Source organism: Cherax quadricarinatus, chromosome 40 (assembly GCF_038502225.1).
Source record: "Cherax quadricarinatus isolate ZL_2023a chromosome 40, ASM3850222v1, whole genome shotgun sequence".
In the NCBI taxonomy this organism is placed as follows: Eukaryota; Metazoa; Arthropoda; class Malacostraca; order Decapoda; family Parastacidae; genus Cherax; species Cherax quadricarinatus.
The window spans coordinates 5,268,137-5,287,670 of NC_091331.1; the positions used below are offsets into that span (position 1 = coordinate 5,268,137).

Consider the following 19,534-nt stretch of genomic DNA (forward strand, 5'->3'; position numbering starts at 1 on the left):
TGGTGAACGCACTGGCCTGCAAGTTTTAGAACTTCCTTGCCATGGGTTTGTATTCCATTCCTTTCATTGAGTTCCCGTTAATCTTAGAGTGTTCACCAACAGTGGGTGATCAGTGGGTAAAACGCGATAGAGAGCCGGAGGATTGAGCCTGTACCATTCCATCCACTGAATGACCTGTACGGGTTCAGAGCCTCGAGAAATATATCCATAACAATATATTATGTAAGAAACTTCAAGCTATCGGTATAGGTTCTGTTGACTGGGTTAAGTCCTACCTTAGCAACAGGAGAAAAATTGCCAAAATTAACAAAACGGAATAAGAACCCTTGCCGATGGCATATGGAGTTCCCCAAGGTAATATTCTGGGTCCCTTATTATTCTTATGCTATGTCAATGACATGCCTATCAGTGTCAAGTGTAAACTCCTACTGCATGCAGATGACAGTGCTCTGTTAGTGTCAGGTAATCTCCCACAAGATATAGCTAATGTTTTAACACTGGAGCTGGAGTCCTGCAGCAAATGGTTAGTAGACAACAAACTATCATTACACCTAGGGAAAACTGAAGCCATTCTCTTTGGCACGAAACATAAACTGAGAAGGGTAAATAATTTTAATGTCCAGTGTAATGGGGAGCCCATCACTTTGGTTTCATCAGTAAAATATCTGGGAATCCCCTTTGACCCATGCATGTCAGGAGAATTGATAGGTAGTAAAGAAAGCGAATGCCAGACTGAAGTTCCTCTACAGACAAGCACAGTGTCTACCTACTGAGGCTCGCAGGACACTATGCCTAGCCCTTATACAGTGTCATATGGATTACGCTTGCTCTTCATGATACTCTGCCTTGACCAAAAAACTGAAAGATAGACTGCAAATCACCCAGAACAAAATTGTAAGATTTATCCTGGGGCTGGGACCAAGAGAGCATGTAGGCCAGGATGAATTACAGCAGTTGGATATGCTGAATGTTGAAGACAGAATAAAACAACTGAAGCTAAATCATGTTTATAAAATTGCTCACAAAGTGTCCAGAATATCTTGCTGTCAATTTTGTCAAGGTTGGGAACCAAAGCAATCATAGTACTAGGGGGAGAGAGCACAACTTTGTAGTACCCAGTCAGTGGCCAGGCTTCAAACAGCAATAAAGGAATGGAACAGACTACCCGCACATGTCAAAGCCAGTCATAGCATGAACCAGTTCAAGAAGAGTGCCAAAAGGTGTCTGATGAATGTAGCTACAGAAAGGGAGGGGAATGATTTTCTATTTTTTAGCTAACATACGTGTAATTTTTACCTTATTCCTAGTAATGACCCTCGCATTGTAGATAGTCTTAATGACCCTCGGGTAGTAGATAGTCTTAATGAACCTCGTATTGTAGATAGTCTTAATGACCCTCGTGTAGTAGATAGTCTTTTTAGTATGATAATAAGATGTTATCTTCATCGTAGAATAATAAGAAAATATTATAACCTTTATAATATAATAATAAGGTAAAAGGACCCCAAGGGAAATAAGTCACTCTGTCTGACTTTTTTGGGTTATCCCAGGTTCTCTACACATATGCTGCTATGTATGATAATTCTATGTAACTGTATTTGTGTATACCTGGATAAACTTACTTACTTATTCTAAATATAACGTAATTGTGCAATAATCGTTTGATCGACGTTCTATCCGGTGAGGTAATTCACAAATGCAATTGTTGTGCAGTAACAGCCTGATGAATCAAAGATTTGTGAAATTCACAAGAAAAAGTTGAATGACATAATATATTCAGTCCCGATTTTCATGACAACATTGTAAAGTATAATGGTTTGTAGATGGATGGTTCAGAGAACCGACATGTTGAAAAATTAGACACATGTGCAACTCTTGGGTATCTTTATTGAGGAAACGTTTCGCCACACAGTGGCTTCATCAGTCCATACGTAGGAGAAACTTGAAGAACAGGAGGAGAATGAGGTAATCAGTCCCTCAACCTTGAGTCGATGTGGTCAGTCCATCAATCTTGAATAGAATACGGCATACGTGCTGAGAAGGAGCTTATAAACCGTTGGCAGGAGAGGTGAAGCAGTCATAGGTCGTGTAACATTTGTTCAATGTCGAAGTAGGTCGTGCCCAAGAATTAGGCAAGCGAAGAATTCCCAAGTATTAAGATCCCAAGTATTAAGGGATCTTAATACTTGGGAATTCTTCGCTTGCCTAATTCTTGGGCACGACCTACTTCAACATTGAACAAATGTTACACGACCTATGACTGCTTCACCTCTCCTGCCAACGGTTTATAAGCTCCTTCTCAGCACGTATGCCGTATTCTATTCAAGATTGATGGACTGACCACATCGACTCAAGGTTGAGGGACTGATTACCTCATTCTCCTCATGTTCTTCAAGATTCTCCTTTGTATGGACTGATGAAGCCACTGTGTGGCGAAACGTTTCCTCAATAAAGATACCCAAGAGTTGCACATGTGTCTAATTTATCAAAGTATAATGATCTGCTGGAGGTTGATTGACAAACTGACTGGAGCTTGACTGACAAGCTGACTGGAGCTTGACTGACAAGCTGACTGGAGCTTGACTGACAAACTGACTGGAGCTTGACTGACACACTGACTGGAACTTGACTGACACAGTGACTGGAGCTTGACTGACAAGCTGACTGGAGCTTGACTGACAAACTGACTGGAGCTTGACTGACACACTGACTGGAACTTGACTGACACACTGACTGGAGCTTGACTGACACACTGACTGGAGCTTGACTGACACACTGACTGGAACTTGACTGACACACTGACTGGAACTTGACTGACACACTGACTGGAGCTTGACTGACAAGCTGGCTGAAGCTTGACTGACAAACTGACTGGAACTTGACTGACACACTGACTGGAACTTGACTGACACACTGACTGGAACTTGACTGACACACTGACTGGAGCTTGACTGATACACTGACTGGAGCTTGACTGACACACTGACTGGAACTTGACTGACACACTGACTGGAGCTTGACTGACACACTGACTGGAGCTTGACTGACACATTGACTGGAACTTGACTGACACACGGACTGGAGCTTGACTGACAAACTGACTGGAGCTTGACTGACACACTGACTGGAACTTGACTGACACAGTGACTGGAGCTTGACTGACAAGCTGACTGGAGCTTGACTGACAAACTGACTGGAGCTTGACTGACACACTGACTGGAACTTGACTGACACACTGACTGGAGCTTGACTGACACACTGACTGGAGCTTGACTGACACACTGACTGGAACTTGACTGACACACTGACTGGAACTTGACTGACACACTGACTGGAGCTTGACTGACAAGCTGGCTGAAGCTTGACTGACAAACTGACTGGAACTTGACTGACACACTGACTGGAACTTGACTGACACACTGACTGGAACTTGACTGACACACTGACTGGAGCTTGACTGATACACTGACTGGAGCTTGACTGACACACTGACTGGAACTTGACTGACACACTGACTGGAGCTTGACTGACACACTGACTGGAGCTTGACTGACACATTGACTGGAACTTGACTGACACACGGACTGGAGCTTGACTGACACACTGACTGGAGCTTGACTGACAAACTGACTGGAACTTGACTGACACACTGACTGGAGCTTGACTGACAAGCTGACTGGAGCGTGACTGACAAGCTGACTGGAACTTGACTGACACACTGACTGGAACTTGACTGACACACTGACTGGAACTTGACTGACACACTGACTGGAGCTTGACTGACAAACTGACTGGAACTTGACTGACACAGTGACTGGAGCTTGACTGACAAGCTGACTGGAGCTTGACTGACAAACTGACTGGAACTTGACTGACACACTGACTGGAGCTTGACTGACACACTGACTGGAGCTTGACTGACACACTGACTGGAGCTTGACTGACAAACTGCCTGGAACTTGACTGACACACTGACTGGAACTTGACTGACACACTGACTGGAGCTTGACTGATAAACTGACTGGAACTTGACTGACACACTGACTGGAACTTGACTGACACACTGACTGGAGCTTGACTGACACACTGACTGGAACTTGACGGACACACTGACTGGAGCTTGACTGATAAACTGACTGGAGCTTGACTGACACACTGACTGGAGGTTGACTGACACACTGACTGGAACTTGACTGACACACTGACTGGAGCTTGACTGACACACTGACTGGAGCTTGACTGACAAACTGCCTGGAACTTGACTGACACACTGACTGGAACTTGACTGACACACTGACTGGAGCTTGACTGATAAACTGACTGGAACTTGACTGACAAACTGACTGGAACTTGACTGACACACTGACTGGAGCTTGACTGACACACTGACTGGAACTTGACTGACACACTGACTGGAGCTTGACTGATAAACTGACTGGAGCTTGAGTGACACACTGACTGGAGCTTGACTGACACACTGACTGGAACTTGACTGACACACTGACTGGAGCTTGACTGACACACTGACTGGAACTTGACTGACACACTGACTGGAGCTTGACTGACACACTGACTGGAGCTTGACTGACACACTGACTGGAGCTTGACTGACACACTGACTGGAACTTGACTGACACACTGACTGGAACTTGACTGACACACTGACTGGAACTTGACTGACACTGTGACTGGAGCTTGACTGATAAACTGACTGGAGCTTGACTGATAAACTGACTGGAACTTGACTGACAAACTGACTGGAACTTGACTGACACACTGACTGGAGCTTGACTGACACACTGACTGGAACTTGACTGACACACTGACTGGAGCTTGACTGATAAACTGACTGGAGCTTGACTGACACACTGACTGGAGCTTGACTGACACACTGACTGGAACTTGACTGACACACTGACTGGAGCTTGACTGACAAACTGACTGGAACTTAACTGACACACTGACTGGAACTTGACTGACACACTGACTGGAGCTTGACTGACAACCTGACTGGAATTTGACTGACACACTGACTGGAGCTTGACTGACAACCTGACTGGAATTTGACTGACACACCGGCTGGAGCTTGACTGACAAACTAACTGGAACTTGACTGACACTATGACTGGAGCTTGACTGACAAAAATCGGGGAAGTGTTCGTTGACTAGTCATACAGGTACCATAATATGAGAGATAACGTCTCTCTCATCTCCCACGATCTACATTACTCATTTTCCATTACGATTCTACTGCCTCCCCTCTCATGCTCCCACTTCTCCCTTCACCCGCAACTTTATCAGTCCATTCTCCACTCTTCCTATTCTATTATTTTCGTATCCTCTTCTCATTCTACCCCCCCCCCTCCCTTCTCTTCCATTTCTCCTCCCTCCCCATTCTACCACTTTCCAGGCCTCTCTCCTTTCCATTCAGCCACGGCTCCCTCTTCTCCCTCCTATCCTCCCCAAACTCCCATTCCCCTTACTTCTCACCCCTTCTCCTCACCCCCTATACCGCCTCCTATCATCCTTCCCTCCTCCTATCCCCCTTTCTTTCTCCTATCCCCCTCCCTCCTTCTATCTTCCTCCTCGTCACCCTCTCCTCCACCCTTGATAACTCGACCAAGTCGGTTCTCATCTGCAGTATTGATTCCGGCTATAAGAAAGAGGAACTAATTAATCTCTGGGTGGACTCAGAGGACAATATCCCGGCTACGGTGCCACTGTTGTGCTTGTGTGTTTATATATATATATATATATATATATATATATATATATATATATATATATATATATATATATATATATATATATATATATCTATATATATATATATTATATATATATATATATATATATATATATATATAAGTAGTCAAAAAAGCGGCAGAGCAAGGAACTTCCGGTTTAGGCTTTTTCCTGAGCGAGGAACTTCCGGTTTAGGGGTGCGGCTGAGCGAGGTAACCGGTCTAGGACCAGGAGCTGGAGGGTCACCTTTTCACACCTAGGTGTTACTTCCGGTTTTGACCATGACCTCGCCCTCGAGACTACCTCACCCTTGACCCCCCCCGCCCACGACCCCCCCCCCTTCGCGACCCCCCCCCCGCCCGCGCGCCCGCGCGCCCTCATGCGCCCCCCGCCCGCCCGCGCGCCCGCCCGCGCGCCCGCCCTTCGCGACCCCCGCCCGCGCCTTCTGCAGCGTCATCCGGATCGCCCCCGCGCCTCGAATTTTTTTTTCTTATGATCTCCTCGGATCAAGTTTTTAAGGTTCCCCCTCTCACTTTCACCCCCACCCCAAAATTTCTCGATATTACCAAGTTTTTGGATTCCCCCCTATGGGGGTTTCGAAAGTCTCCATCTCCTTGGATCCAGGTTTTTGGATTTCCCCCTATGGGGTTTTCGAAATTCTCCATCTCCTCGGATCAAGTTTTTTGGATTCCCCCCTATGGGGGGTTTCGAAATTCTTATGATCTCCTTGGATTGCCCCTCCCACTTTCACCCCCAACCCAAAATTTCTCGAAATCAAAAGTCTCCATCTCCTCGGATCCCCCCTCCCACTTTCACCCCCCAACCCCAAAAATCTCTCGATATCAAGTTTTTTGGATTCCCCCCTATGGGGTTTTCGAAATTCCTCCTCGGATCAAGTTTTTGGAATCCCCCCTCTGGGGGGTAAGCATGCTTACTACAGGTCTAAACAAGTCTTCCCCTTATTAAAAATGAACTAAGAAGGATGTTTACTGAACGGTCAGTATTCCTCTCATTAAGTTAAATGAACTAAAAAGGACCACGCGCACGTCACGTGTACAAGCTGAATCTTGTCGACCCTTATTAGTTACGCGCACACAGGGAATCTTGTCTACCTTTTAGTTAATAAGGGGACATAGCAGTGACGTCACACATACAAGCTGAATCAATGTCGATCCTTTTAGTTCATTCAAGTTAATAAGGGGATATAGTACCTACATCATAGGGAAAACATTTTCATCATCAGAAAGACACATTTCAGGATAACACTAATACACAATATTTTTTTTTTTTTCATTATTTATTATACAGCCATTACATTTCTGGTAATACAAACAAATACAATTTCATTGAAAAAAGCTACAATTCATTGACTAAAATCAACGTAGAGTAATTTTTCTTCTCTTGTAGAATTTCTGTGCATTTTGTTCAGGGTCGTCATCTTCTTCCTCATCTGTTATACAATAAACTTCTGGGGGGGAAGCTGGTGGATAATAAATGGGGGAATCCTCATCCGGGGAAACTGGTGGATAATTTATGGGGGAAGCTGGCGGATAATTTATGGGGGAATCCTCATCCATACATGAATTAGGTTGGGAATTTGTCATAAAATATTCCATCTCGCTCCATACGCATTTATCGCAATAACAACTACTAACACATTCTCCACTCATATGAGACTGGGGAGAAGGGTCGATCTCGGCGTGGGTAGGAGTTACAATATCCTGGATAAAAGCGTTAACATCAACCACCTGAGTAGGAGGCACAGTCTCAACATCCACATGAGGTCGGGGAGAAGTCTCGTTGGTAGGAGGGGTAGCAACAGCATCTCCATATGGATGGGTAGGAGGCTGGGTGGATCTCGCTCCTAACAATCCCATCAACTCGCAAATCATTTGCTCCTGTCGGATTTGATTTGCGCGAATAAGTTCCAACAACCGCATTATATTCGCATCTGGCAAAGAAAAAAAATTTCTCGATTAGAAGAAGAATAAGGCATATCTTTAATTGCATTAAAAAGTTTTATTGGTTAATACATTACACTTCTAAAATCATTTATGTGTAAAAAAGATTTTTTCAATATTAGAACAAGATTCACTCAGATAATGAACAAAAATCACTTACCATTTACCGCAGGTGGATTATTCCGACATACACAGGGATGCAGTCTTCTCTCCTCCTCGCAGACACCTCCAACGGAGTACTGAATTGGATTCATCCTTGACCCAACTTGAATGACAGTAGATGCAAAGAGTGACCCAGCACGGGCATTTATAGCAGCGTTATGACCTTTCGCCCCGCCTCTAACCTTTCGCCCCGCCTCTAAACGCCTCTACCCCACCGTATTATAATTCCAATATTTTACACAGATTTTCATAATTCCACGTTGAATTATTAGCAAATACACTTGAACATGAGGGTATATTGAAATGCTCATATGCATATTTCATTATAAATTGGTCATTCTTTAATTTATTTCTACCAAAATCTTTAAACAAATATGGTATAATTTTCTTGACGCTATAATTTGTTAACTTATACACAAAATATATAGCATATAAGCCGCACACCAATGATTTTTCATGTTGAATCCTCTGATTAATACCGTACATGAAATTTCTCTTGTATATAATTTTCTCATATATATTTGTATAATGTTTTAAATCCACCCCGAAACTATCTAAATATAATAATATGTGTTTGTTCACATATATAGTAATCCAATGACCCATATTTTCATCTTGATCGTTCAATATATTAATGATGAAAATTACCGGCTTATCTTTTATCCTCATAATAACTTCATTTATATTATTTGCGGCAAAACATCCCAAATACGAGGCATATCTTCCCGTATGATGTTTCAAGGCAATATTTATTTCTTCACAATTCATGATCTATACTCGCGTATGCACTATCACTGTTCTATTTTCATTTATATTTAAAATCGCATTAGTTTCACCAAACATCAGACAAATTCTATTCTCATCTTTCGGTTTACCAAATGTCATATCTATTCTCAAATTACCATTCTTCTCGACAGATATAGCATTCTTAACCTGTTCACTTCTCAGGTCAACACCTAATATAGTTCTGCCTTGGAGAAAACTCTTATATGTAATCAGATGATCACTCTCCAAACCCAGAGATTTCAAGGTAGCGTAATATAACCTACTCGCGTGGGTAGGGAACTTACAGTCAATATTAAGAATCATTTCTGAATTAATTGTAACCCCGAAATGATTCAAATCTTCATGTTGAAAATATAATGGATTAAAATTATATCCTCCATCATATGTCTTCATATCAACTAATATAATAAATATCTTATCGGGTATGACTTGTCCCCAAGGATTATCTGCGATCAATTGTGTTTGATTAGATGCCAGAATATATGATTTAAATAATGTCTTCTTGAACAGATATTCACACCCCTGCGGGTTTGCCCTCATGCTTGAATTCAATGCAATTAATGCATTCGTATACGGAATAACTTTATCGATCCATAATTTAATGGAATTAATATTATATTTATATGTTTTTCCGCTTAATGGAGTCATAATTACCCATGCGGGTGAATGCATTTCAAGTCTCAATCGACATTCGACACTATCCAGGATATATTCGTGAAAACTACTCACATCCAGCATCAAAGGGAAACAAGTATTCACTTCATTCGTTAATTTACCTTCGTCTTTCTTAATATCATCTAAATCAGCTGATGTAATAGTACTACTTGCTGTGTCTTTATTACGAAAGAATGCTATTCTTCCCAATGTATCTAATTTTGATGGGGATAAATGCTTAAGCAGTTTAATATAACCCGTATATGAATAAAATGGATTCGATTCTATAAGTTGTTCATTGAGATACAAACACACAGATTTGAATATTGTCTGACTTATAGAGTTCACAAATATGACCTTATCATCATCTCCCAATGCACTCCCATCCTCATTTGTTATATTTATGTTCATTTCCAAGGCCAGACTCGTTAAATCTAAAAAATGACCTTCTGAACTTTGTATTCTAAATTCGAGAAATTTATCAGATCCTTGATTTACTGGTAATACTTCACATGTGCGTCTAGCTGCTATTGAGGATTCAATAATGGTATGTCCTGGTAATTTTGGGAATCCATCAGTTATGGAATGAGAATAAGTGGGGACGGGGGCGTTGAGTCCCCCTGGTGTAACGTATAGAGCACCAGCCGACATACTAACAATATGACAGTTAACAATAAACTAAAATTAATTAAATATTCCAGTTTCTTTTATTATTAAATTTCAATCGTTTCAAACCAATCTTTCTACTTCCTCCGGATAATAACTTCTGTCCGACACCTTCAATGTTTCTACACCTCTATTTCTCGCAGAATTTTTCAATGCAATACCATTATTAACATCGTTCAACACATTTTGCCCGTATTGTAATACTCCCGGAGCAAAGGTATTCAATAAGAATGGTATTGCTTTTCTGGCCATCCCACCGAGAAATGACAATAATCCTCCGCCCCTCCCTCTAGCTTTATATAATATAATATCATCTAAACCTCCCCCTTTCACCCTCGAAGTATCAAAGAGTTTCAGGAATGATTCCACTGAAGGAGGGGAGAAACTGGTTCTCATCTTGACGGTTCGTTCAATATTAACTCAACTTGATCATTCACTCTCGTTTTATAGGTCTTAAATGTAGTACACATACAGTAGAACACTTATCATTATATTGAATTAACCTTCCTTTCTGATCAGCGAGCTTAATACTCACTTGATCAATTATCTTTTTATTAAGTGGTTTGTACATTGTGGGGTCATAATTAGATCTTAATGTATTAATATCAACTACTCCCAAAAGAGATACCAACTGATCGCCAAAATTAATGGGATCAATCAAATCGCTATATATTAACATATAATTAATACCTGATTCAGGATCGGGTGGGTTTACCGCCTTCACACCAGACTCGTTAAAAATAATCTCTTTTTTATTGGTAAAGACATACAAAATTTCATTACCTGAGAACCCTAACATATCGCTTCCTTCTTTATCAAATTCCAACCCCACATAAGCACTGGTAATATCAGAAGGTAGTATAATTTTTTTTTTCAAGTTAATAACCACTCTGTTTATTCCTGGATGATATGTGAACACAATTGAGTTTTTGGGGATGATAATACCCGTTGTATGTTTAACTGCTATTAAGAGATTTGCATTAATATCCTCATTTATTGCCTCTAAAATCCTTGTCATATCACCTCCAATAATTTTGCTCATATCAATTTTATGCATATATTTATTTACTGTAGATTTCTCATATGTAATACATATCTTCAAATTCTTTTGCGGTATATAATGCGTCTTGGGGTAAATTATATTTTTCAGAGCAACCTCATAATCAATTTTATTATCTAATATAATGGGGTCATATAATTTATTAATGAAAGCCGAAGGTGTATTGGCGGGAAATAAATCGAGACTTGAATCGCTACACACGTATAGAAGACGTTCAGCCATCTCTACACTCTTATAACACACACTAAATAAAAACATAACATGACAGAGTTTATATACTCACCTAATATGATATCCACGATGTTTCTCTCCTTACACCGCCTCCTTTATGTAATAATTGTTTTCTCACTTTTGTATTCCTCACAAAATCAAAATGTATACCTGATATATTTAATAAATGCTTTATTTCTGTTAAGTAATCAGAATCGATTCTTCTCGCTGATTTCACATTATTTTCTGATAAAACATTTAATATTTCAATAATATTACGTCCAGTAATGGGGGTAAGAAGGTCACCATTCTCATCCCAACTCACCAAAGGATTTCTTTGCAATAATACCAACATTGATTTCACATATTCTATATTTCTCGCACTCACTCTTATGTGCATGAATCTTGACAAATCTGGGGTTTTCTGAGGTTTCACCGAGGTGAGAGCAGGTGGGTTGACCTGCCTAGCGGGAGTAGTCTTAAACTTGCGTTTAACACCACGCTTCAAGCATGCACCACCACCACCCCCTTCTAAATTCTCATCACCCTCCGATTTTACTAACTCGAGAGGTTTCCGATTCGTAACTGAAGTTGGTACAAGATAAAATTCTTTCATGATTTATTAAACAATCTCGAAATAATATTTACTGCTAGAGGTAATATAATGCCAAGAAGATTTCCACCTCTGATACTCAGCAAATATTTCTTTTTACGCTGAAAACCGATTTTCTTACAAGCTAATGATTTAATCTCGTTCTTGTACTTTTTAAATATTTTAGGGTCTAATGGTATTTTATTCTTAATCAAATTCTTGAAAATCTCACTGATACAACTTATGTGTGTTTTCTTAAACTGTTGTAATAAACTCTTCCGATGATTGCGTGGGAGACTATTAAGTAATGTAATTAATTCTTTAAATTTTTCTAATAATGATTTTTTCATTGTACCTTCAACAAATCTCCTTCTTTGACCCACGAATTAAAAGTGGAATCATAACCTTTATAAGATACCAAATAATGCGTAATTCCACCAATTTTTTTTCGTTTCAATACTCTGTCGATAATATATTCTGGAGGTGGTATGACTGGGGTCAATTCTTCGCGATAAAATGTTCCTTTAATCTTTTCACCTTTCAAATCTTTCAAATGATATGTTGTTATAGGTTGAGAATTATTAATTCTATATATTTTAAATATTTCCTCTGTATTTTGTGTGTGAAACCCTCGGTTAAACGCGGATGATCTGCTAAGAGTCACTCTTGTTGTGTCTCCAACAGCCAATTTCTTACTGATTCGTTTCTTATTGGATCTTCCATTTTTATAATTTATCCGAAACTGATTCCTTATATCATTCAATGACGTAATACCATGGACTTGCAATGGGGTTTTACCGCCAATCCCCGAGTGCGGAGATGAATTATACGCATCTACTAATTCATTTAACACTTTTGAATAATTAAATGTATTGGCACTTGTCATATACTTGTATAATTTACGTTTCATCGTTTGCAAGCCTCTCTCTGCAATGGAAGCTTTTGTTTCTTTCGAAAATACATGATATAACTTTATATGCTTACTCTGGAGATAATTCTGTACCTGTTTATTTAGAAACTCCCTGCCTTTATCTGTAAATAATCTCGATATATTCTTCGCCTTTTCATTCTCCAATATGTTTTGTAATGCATGTAAAGTGCTCGGTCCGTCTTTCTTTTTCATGAGTACTGCTTGTAAATATCTTGAAAAAACATCGATACACACGAGAATGTATTTATATCCATCATTATATCTGGATAATTTAGACATATCACCCAAATCACAGGTTAATATCACTCTGGGTTTAGGAGCAATTATTTTCCTACGAGGAAACTTCTTAGGTTTAAGAACGTATAAAGTATATGATCTTTCTGAATTTAAGAAATTTCTGACCTCTTTCAAGGTTATGGACGGATCAATCTTTTTTACAGCTGTATATAAACTGTTTACACCAGAGAATGACCCAGCAGATCCAGGATCTCTATAAACCTTTTCAATTAATTTTGCTCGCTCCATTGGTATACAATTTCGTAGGAATCCTGCCGTAACACATTGGTTCGCAACTGTAATGCTTCTGGTGTATTTAATGCAAGGTCTATGAATAAATAACCAAAGGGTGATCGTTTTATAGCAGATTTATATATATTTACAAATTCCTTATTTTTTCCGAACACTTGTCGCCCCAGAATCTCTACTTGTCCAAGATCCCTCATTTTAAATAAAGCAAAATGCGTGGCGTTTAAAGCCATGGTACGACTATATCGTCCTCCGTGAAATATATTTTGAGTAATCAGAATAATGCTTATATTATGATGTCTACCTTTAGTAAAACATTCGAGAATAATTTCACTGTTACCTGCTTTTAAAAATAGATCATCAACAATAATTATTGTATTTTCATCAGGTGATGCAATGACATTCTGCGGGTCGATAATATCGTTACTTAATGTTAATTTATGAGTTATCTCTGAATCTTGTTCTAAGGGATGTGATGTCACCCCGCATATTATAATGTTATGAAATTTCTCGTGGTATAACTTTATTAATTTTGATGTGAAATAAGATTTGCCACTATTCGAATAACCGGCAATGATAATCCTTGATGGATAACGAAATATATCAACGTCAGCAGATGTGTATGTTGTCAAGTTCAACATCTTCCCCTTATTATTTTAAAATGATCTAAAAGCTTCCTCTCTTTAAGTTGAATGAACTAAAAAGGGTGTTTACCATAGAGAGGCGTCTTGTACACTGTAAGTCTTAATGGGTTTTCAAGATATATAATACTTTTAGTTCAATAAGGGGACACAGTTAATGTGGAGCAGGACTGCCTCACCAAAATTAGTTGCTTTAGGGTGACGATTGACCCAGGTGTTTCAGTAAGGATATACTGGTATTATATTCTATCTTGGATGTTACCCGCATTTCATGGCGCCTGTCTGTCCTGAGTTGACGCAGGTGTTATGTTCTACCTTGGGTGTGAACCGCATTACATGGCGCCTGTCTGTCCTGAGTTGACCCAGGTGTTCGGTAAGGCGATGATTATCTTTAATCTACCTTAGGTGTGAACCGCATTACACCATGTGTTGGGGTGACCCACAATGAGTCTCTCAGAGTGAGGACAGTGCTTCCATCCGTGACTGACCTCATCTTCCCCATATTATTTTAAAATGAACTAAAAGTTTCCTCTCATTAAGTTAAAGGACCTCATCTTCCAACGCTGAACCGCATATCATGCTGTCTGTCTGACCTGTGTTGACCCAGGTGTTCATGATTATCTTAAATCTACCTTAGGTGTGAACCGCATTATACCGTGGTGTCGGGAGGAGGGGGCGGCCTATATAAGCTCAATGAGACACTCAGAGCGAGGACAGTGCTTCCATCCATCATCCGTGATTGACCTCATCTTCCCCCCACAGTATTCCTCTCATTAAGTTAAAGGACCTCATCTTCCAACGCTGAGCCGCACATCATGGAGAAAGGTAAGTTGTACTTAGAAAAATTCTTGTTTTTTTTTTACATGTTTAATTTTTGTTGAAGCATACGAGTGAAATTTGGATTAATTTTTGTTGAAGCATACGAGTGAAATTTGGGTTAATTTTTGTTGAAGCATACGAGTGAAATTTGGGTTAGTGCGTTAATAAGTGAAATTTTTAATGGGTTAAATAAGTGAATTGGTGAAGAGGAGATTGTTAGAAAATTCTTGTTTTTTTTACATGTTTAATTTTTGTTGAAGCATACGAGTGAAATTTTTACTGGGTTAGTGCGTTAATAAGTGAAATTCTTAACAGGGGATAGCATATATTCGAAATACTTGGAAGCATTGGTGAAGAGAAGATTATCGATTAGAAAGCAGCGTTCGTTGGTAATCGAGAAAGGCGGTGTACAACGCAATGAAAGGTTATTGCAATTGGATAATGAGTGGGCACGTGTAGATGCTTTATGGAAGAAGGCTATAGAAACAGGTATGTAACCAATTGTGATCTTTTGTTGTGCTAGTCACTCGAGAAAAGATTTTTTGTTCTATTCATTGAAATCTTAATATTTTGGGTTATGAATTGGATGTGCTTGTTTTTTTCCTCTGTTCATTGAAATCTTAATATTTTTTGGGTTATGAATTGGATGTGCTTTTTTTTTTCCTCTGTTCATTGAAATCTTAATATTTTGGGTTATGAATTGGATGTGCTTTTTTCCTCTGCAGGAAATACACCTGGTAGTGTTGTGAATCAAACTGCCCAGCTTGGTGGTGAGAGTGCTAGTGTTGGTACCTCACAATGCGGAGGTGCGGGTACTTCTGCCCCCATTAATGATGATGAGAGAGCAACTACCTCGCATGACGTGTCTGACACGCATAATAGTGAAGATGAGAGCCCAGAAGTTATTACATATATCCAGAATTTTAGAGGTAGACATACAGTGAGGAAATATAGTGTTCCTTCAACTTATAACAGAGAGTTAAGAATGTATTTACATGTTTATAGGGATTATTTTATAGAACAGATGCGAGATATGTATGATAGATCGCCTCTAGCAATGTCGCTCAGAATCCACCCAATTATAGTTATAAGGACATTACGTCAAAACATATCGGGTGATGATCAAAATGGACAATTTGTGATAAATTTAGCGTTTGAGTTAGTAAGTGAAGAGGAAATCTCTGAAGTATTTGATCGATGGGTGGGAACAATATTAGAAAGATACGAGTCAGAGTTGCAAGATCAGGAAGGATCTGGCTGGATCATAGATCAAATCGAATCTTTCAGTATCGAATATGTTAAAGTAGAATTCAGAGTGCAAGTGGGAACATATGTGGCATATCCCGAGAATCTGCGAGGGAGGCAATATGTATTTAATCCAGAGATTAATGATGGGTTATGTGTACTGCGTGCTTTTGCCGCCTATCAATGTCATAAAAAGAACATGTCATGGCGTGATATTCGCAGAGCAGTTACTACTAAGAGAGGTTGTCTTAATCATGCAAAATCTTCTATAGATGATTTCCCCATTACACGTGATAAGTTAGGTATATTAGAGAAGGAAAATAAAGTGTCATTATATGTTTATCAATTAAGAAAGGATCAAGATAGGACATTTATGGCTATGTGTCGTAAGGGGAATAAGAAATATAAGGACATTATGTGCGCGTTATTGTTGAATGAAAGACATTTGGTTTTAATCAAAGATTTTGACAGGTATGTTAGAACGATAATGAAGGATCGTGATGTAAAGAAGCACTGTCATAGTTGTTTGATGAAGTTGAATACACAGGAAGAGTTAGATATCCACGAAGATGGATGTAAAATCAATCAGGTTCTCGTATTCCCCCCGGAAGGAACAACAGTACACTTTGAAAATTTTAGTCATACGCATTCCAGCGAATATATCGGTGTATTTGATTTCGAATGTGCATTAGACACAACTCTCCCAGCAGGTAAAATTGAGTCTCGTCATAAAGCCATTGCCTATTGTTATATTATATTTGATCGCAAAGGAGAAATAGTGTGTATAAAGAGTTATAAGGGGGAGGATGCTGTTAATCATTTCATTTTAAATGTTAGTGGTGAATGGAATAAAATAAAGTTTAGAAGACAGTATCATGAAATCCATATGACAGAGGAGGATGAGATGAGACATGATTCTCAGAACACTTGTGAATTATGTGGTAACACCTTCAAAAAACCCAAAGACAAACATAAACACCATGACCATACTTTAAATTTCAATAATTATATTGGAGCCTATTGTGCACGATGTAATATGCAGTGTAAAGACAAGAGAGAGAAATTATTGCTTTTTTGTCATAACATGTCGTATGATTTAGGAATAATTTTAAAGGAATTGAATGTTGATAAATATAACGTTGAAATTCATTCGAAACAAGGATTCAAATTCTTGAAAGTAGAGATAGGTAAGGTTAGGTTTCAGGATTCACTGTCTTTATTGAATGGATCTCTTTCCACGTTAGCAGAACAACATATCAAGGCAGGTAAATCACTGAAATATACAGAGACTATTCTGAAAGATGTGCCTCGAGATGTCTTACCTTTATTATGTAAAGGAAAACAAATTTTGTGTTATGATTATATTGATAGTTTAAAGAAGCTCGATGAAACAAAATTACCCAGTAAAGATCATTTTTTTAATTCTTTGAGAAATAGCGCTATCAGCCAAGAAGATTATGAACATGCATTGAAAGTGTTTGAGTTGGGTAAATGTAAGACTTTAGGAGATTACTTGATGTTATATCTCAAGACAGATGTTGGTTTGTTAGCCGATGTCTTCATGGAGTGGCGTAAAACACTCAAAGATATTTATAAGTTAGACGTTAGTAATTATATAAGTTTACCATCATTCAGTTGGGATGCATTCCTATTGAAAACTAATGTAAGATTAGATATGATATATTCCCATGAATTATATGACTTGATTAAAAGGAATCTCAGAGGTGGGTTTACCTGCGCAATTAATCAGTATTCTAAAGCAGATAATCCCCTAATTAACCCTAATTTTGATGTTGAGAGTGGAATGGGCACTCATATTCTATATCTAGATTTCAATTCTTTATATGCTAGTGCGATGGTTGAAGCTCTTCCACAGAATGGTATCAGAAAATTATCCAATGACGAGAAGAATGCTATCCTCGATGTGGGATTAAGTAATGTTTCCTGCGAAGGTCAAAAGGGATATTGGATAGAATGTGATACCAAGCACATATCCCCCGAGGTAGCTAGACTCACTGATGAACTTCCTTTAATATTATCACATATGAATATATCAGCAGAGATGTTATCTCCTTATTGTGAATCTATATTGAAAAATGAAGGTAGAAAGATCCCCAAATCTAATGGGAAATTAGTGGGCAGTCATTTATCTCAGAAAAATTATTTGATCAGTCTAGAATTGTTACAGTTATTACTGGAACTTGGGTTAGAGGTGGAAAAGGTTCATACCATATATGAATATACACAGACAAAATTTTTAGAACCTTTCATATCAACTAATATTGCACAGATAACAGCTACAAGATGTCCTATCAAGTCAAAAGCCTTCAAATTAACTAATAACGCCATATATGGGAAATCATTGCTGAATATTACAAAGTATGCTGAGAAATATAGATATATCAATAATGAGAAAGCATTTATTAGAGCGAGTAAAGATCCTTTGTTAAAAAATATCACACATTTAAATCAAGATAGAGTGATTTGCACATTCAATAAAGATATATTAGAAGTTAAGCAACCACTTTATCTCGGTTTTCAAATTCTTGAGATAGCTAAAAAGAAATTGTATCATTTTTGGTATAAAGTTTTAAAACAGCATTATGGTGATGATGTAAGACTTCTGTATACCGATACTGACTCATATATTTTTAGCTTGAAATGTAAAGATTTGTACACCGAGTTAAAAAGTGAACCATTGTTAGGCTATATGGATTTTTCAAATTTCAGCCCTGAGCATCCCTTATATGATGATAGTAGAAAAGGGGAGCTGGGGTTATTGAAATCTGAAATGTGTGATAACCATATTAGCGAGTTGATAGCCCTGAAAGCTAAAATGTATTCTGTCAAGATTGCTGGAAGATCAACTAATGTCAGCAGAGCCAAGGGTATTCCTTCGCAATTTATGCCGTTATTAACACATGCAAGATATAAGAATGTTTTATCAAATGCAGATAGAGAATTATTCACGTGTAAGTCTATAGGTAATGTAAAAGGTGAAATATGTACGGTAAGAATTAATAAGAGAGGTTTGTCAGCCTTTGATGATAAAAGATATCATTTGAATACTAATGAATCCTTGGCTTATGGACACCCTGATATTCCACCATCTAAACGTAGGAGAATAGAGTGATGTATTGCTTGTATAATAAATAATGAAAAAAATATTGTGTATTAGTGTTATCCTGAAATGTGTCTTTCTGATGATGAAAATGTTTTCCCTATGATGTAGGTACTATATCCCCTTATTAACTTGAATGAACTAAAAGGATCGACATTGATTCAGCCTGTGTTCTGGGTCCTTTTTAGTTCATTTAACTTAATGAGAGGAATACTGACGTCACTGACATAGGGTCGACATGATTCAGCCTGTGCGCGTGACGTCACTGACATAGGGGTAAGTCGACAAGATTTAGCTTGTATGCACGTGACGTCACTGACCGCCGAGTAAACACGCTTTTTAGTTCATTTAACTTAATGAGAGGAAAACTTTTAGTTCATTTAACTTAATGAGAGGAAACTTTTAGTTCATTTTAA

At 38.6% G+C, this 19,534-nt stretch overlaps 2 protein-coding genes across 3 annotated transcripts; one reads left to right on the top strand and one right to left on the bottom strand.

Annotated features, from left to right (window-relative positions):
* Positions 1 to 6,889: 6,889 nt before the first annotated feature.
* LOC138853793 (uncharacterized) lies at positions 6,890 to 10,801 on the bottom strand. Of its 2 annotated transcripts, none has more exons than XM_070092656.1 (2): positions 7,867 to 10,801; positions 6,890 to 7,696 (listed from the first exon to the last, which is right to left on the bottom strand). In XM_070092656.1, the coding sequence occupies exons 1-2, from the start codon at positions 7,958 to 7,960 to the stop codon at positions 7,122 to 7,124; spliced, it is 669 nt and encodes a 222-aa protein (XP_069948757.1). In that variant the 5' UTR covers positions 7,961 to 10,801; the 3' UTR covers positions 6,890 to 7,121. Both variants share the same exon structure in this region; 1 of them encodes a protein (XP_069948757.1).
* Positions 10,802 to 14,613: 3,812 nt separating this feature from the next.
* Positions 14,614 to 19,301, top strand: LOC138853794 (uncharacterized). Its single transcript, XM_070092657.1, has 3 exons — positions 14,614 to 14,758; positions 15,068 to 15,241; positions 15,478 to 19,301. Exons 1-3 carry the CDS (start codon positions 14,749 to 14,751, stop codon positions 19,128 to 19,130), a joined length of 3,837 nt encoding a protein of 1,278 aa, XP_069948758.1. The 5' UTR covers positions 14,614 to 14,748; the 3' UTR covers positions 19,131 to 19,301.
* The last annotated feature ends 233 nt before the right edge of the window (positions 19,302 to 19,534 follow it).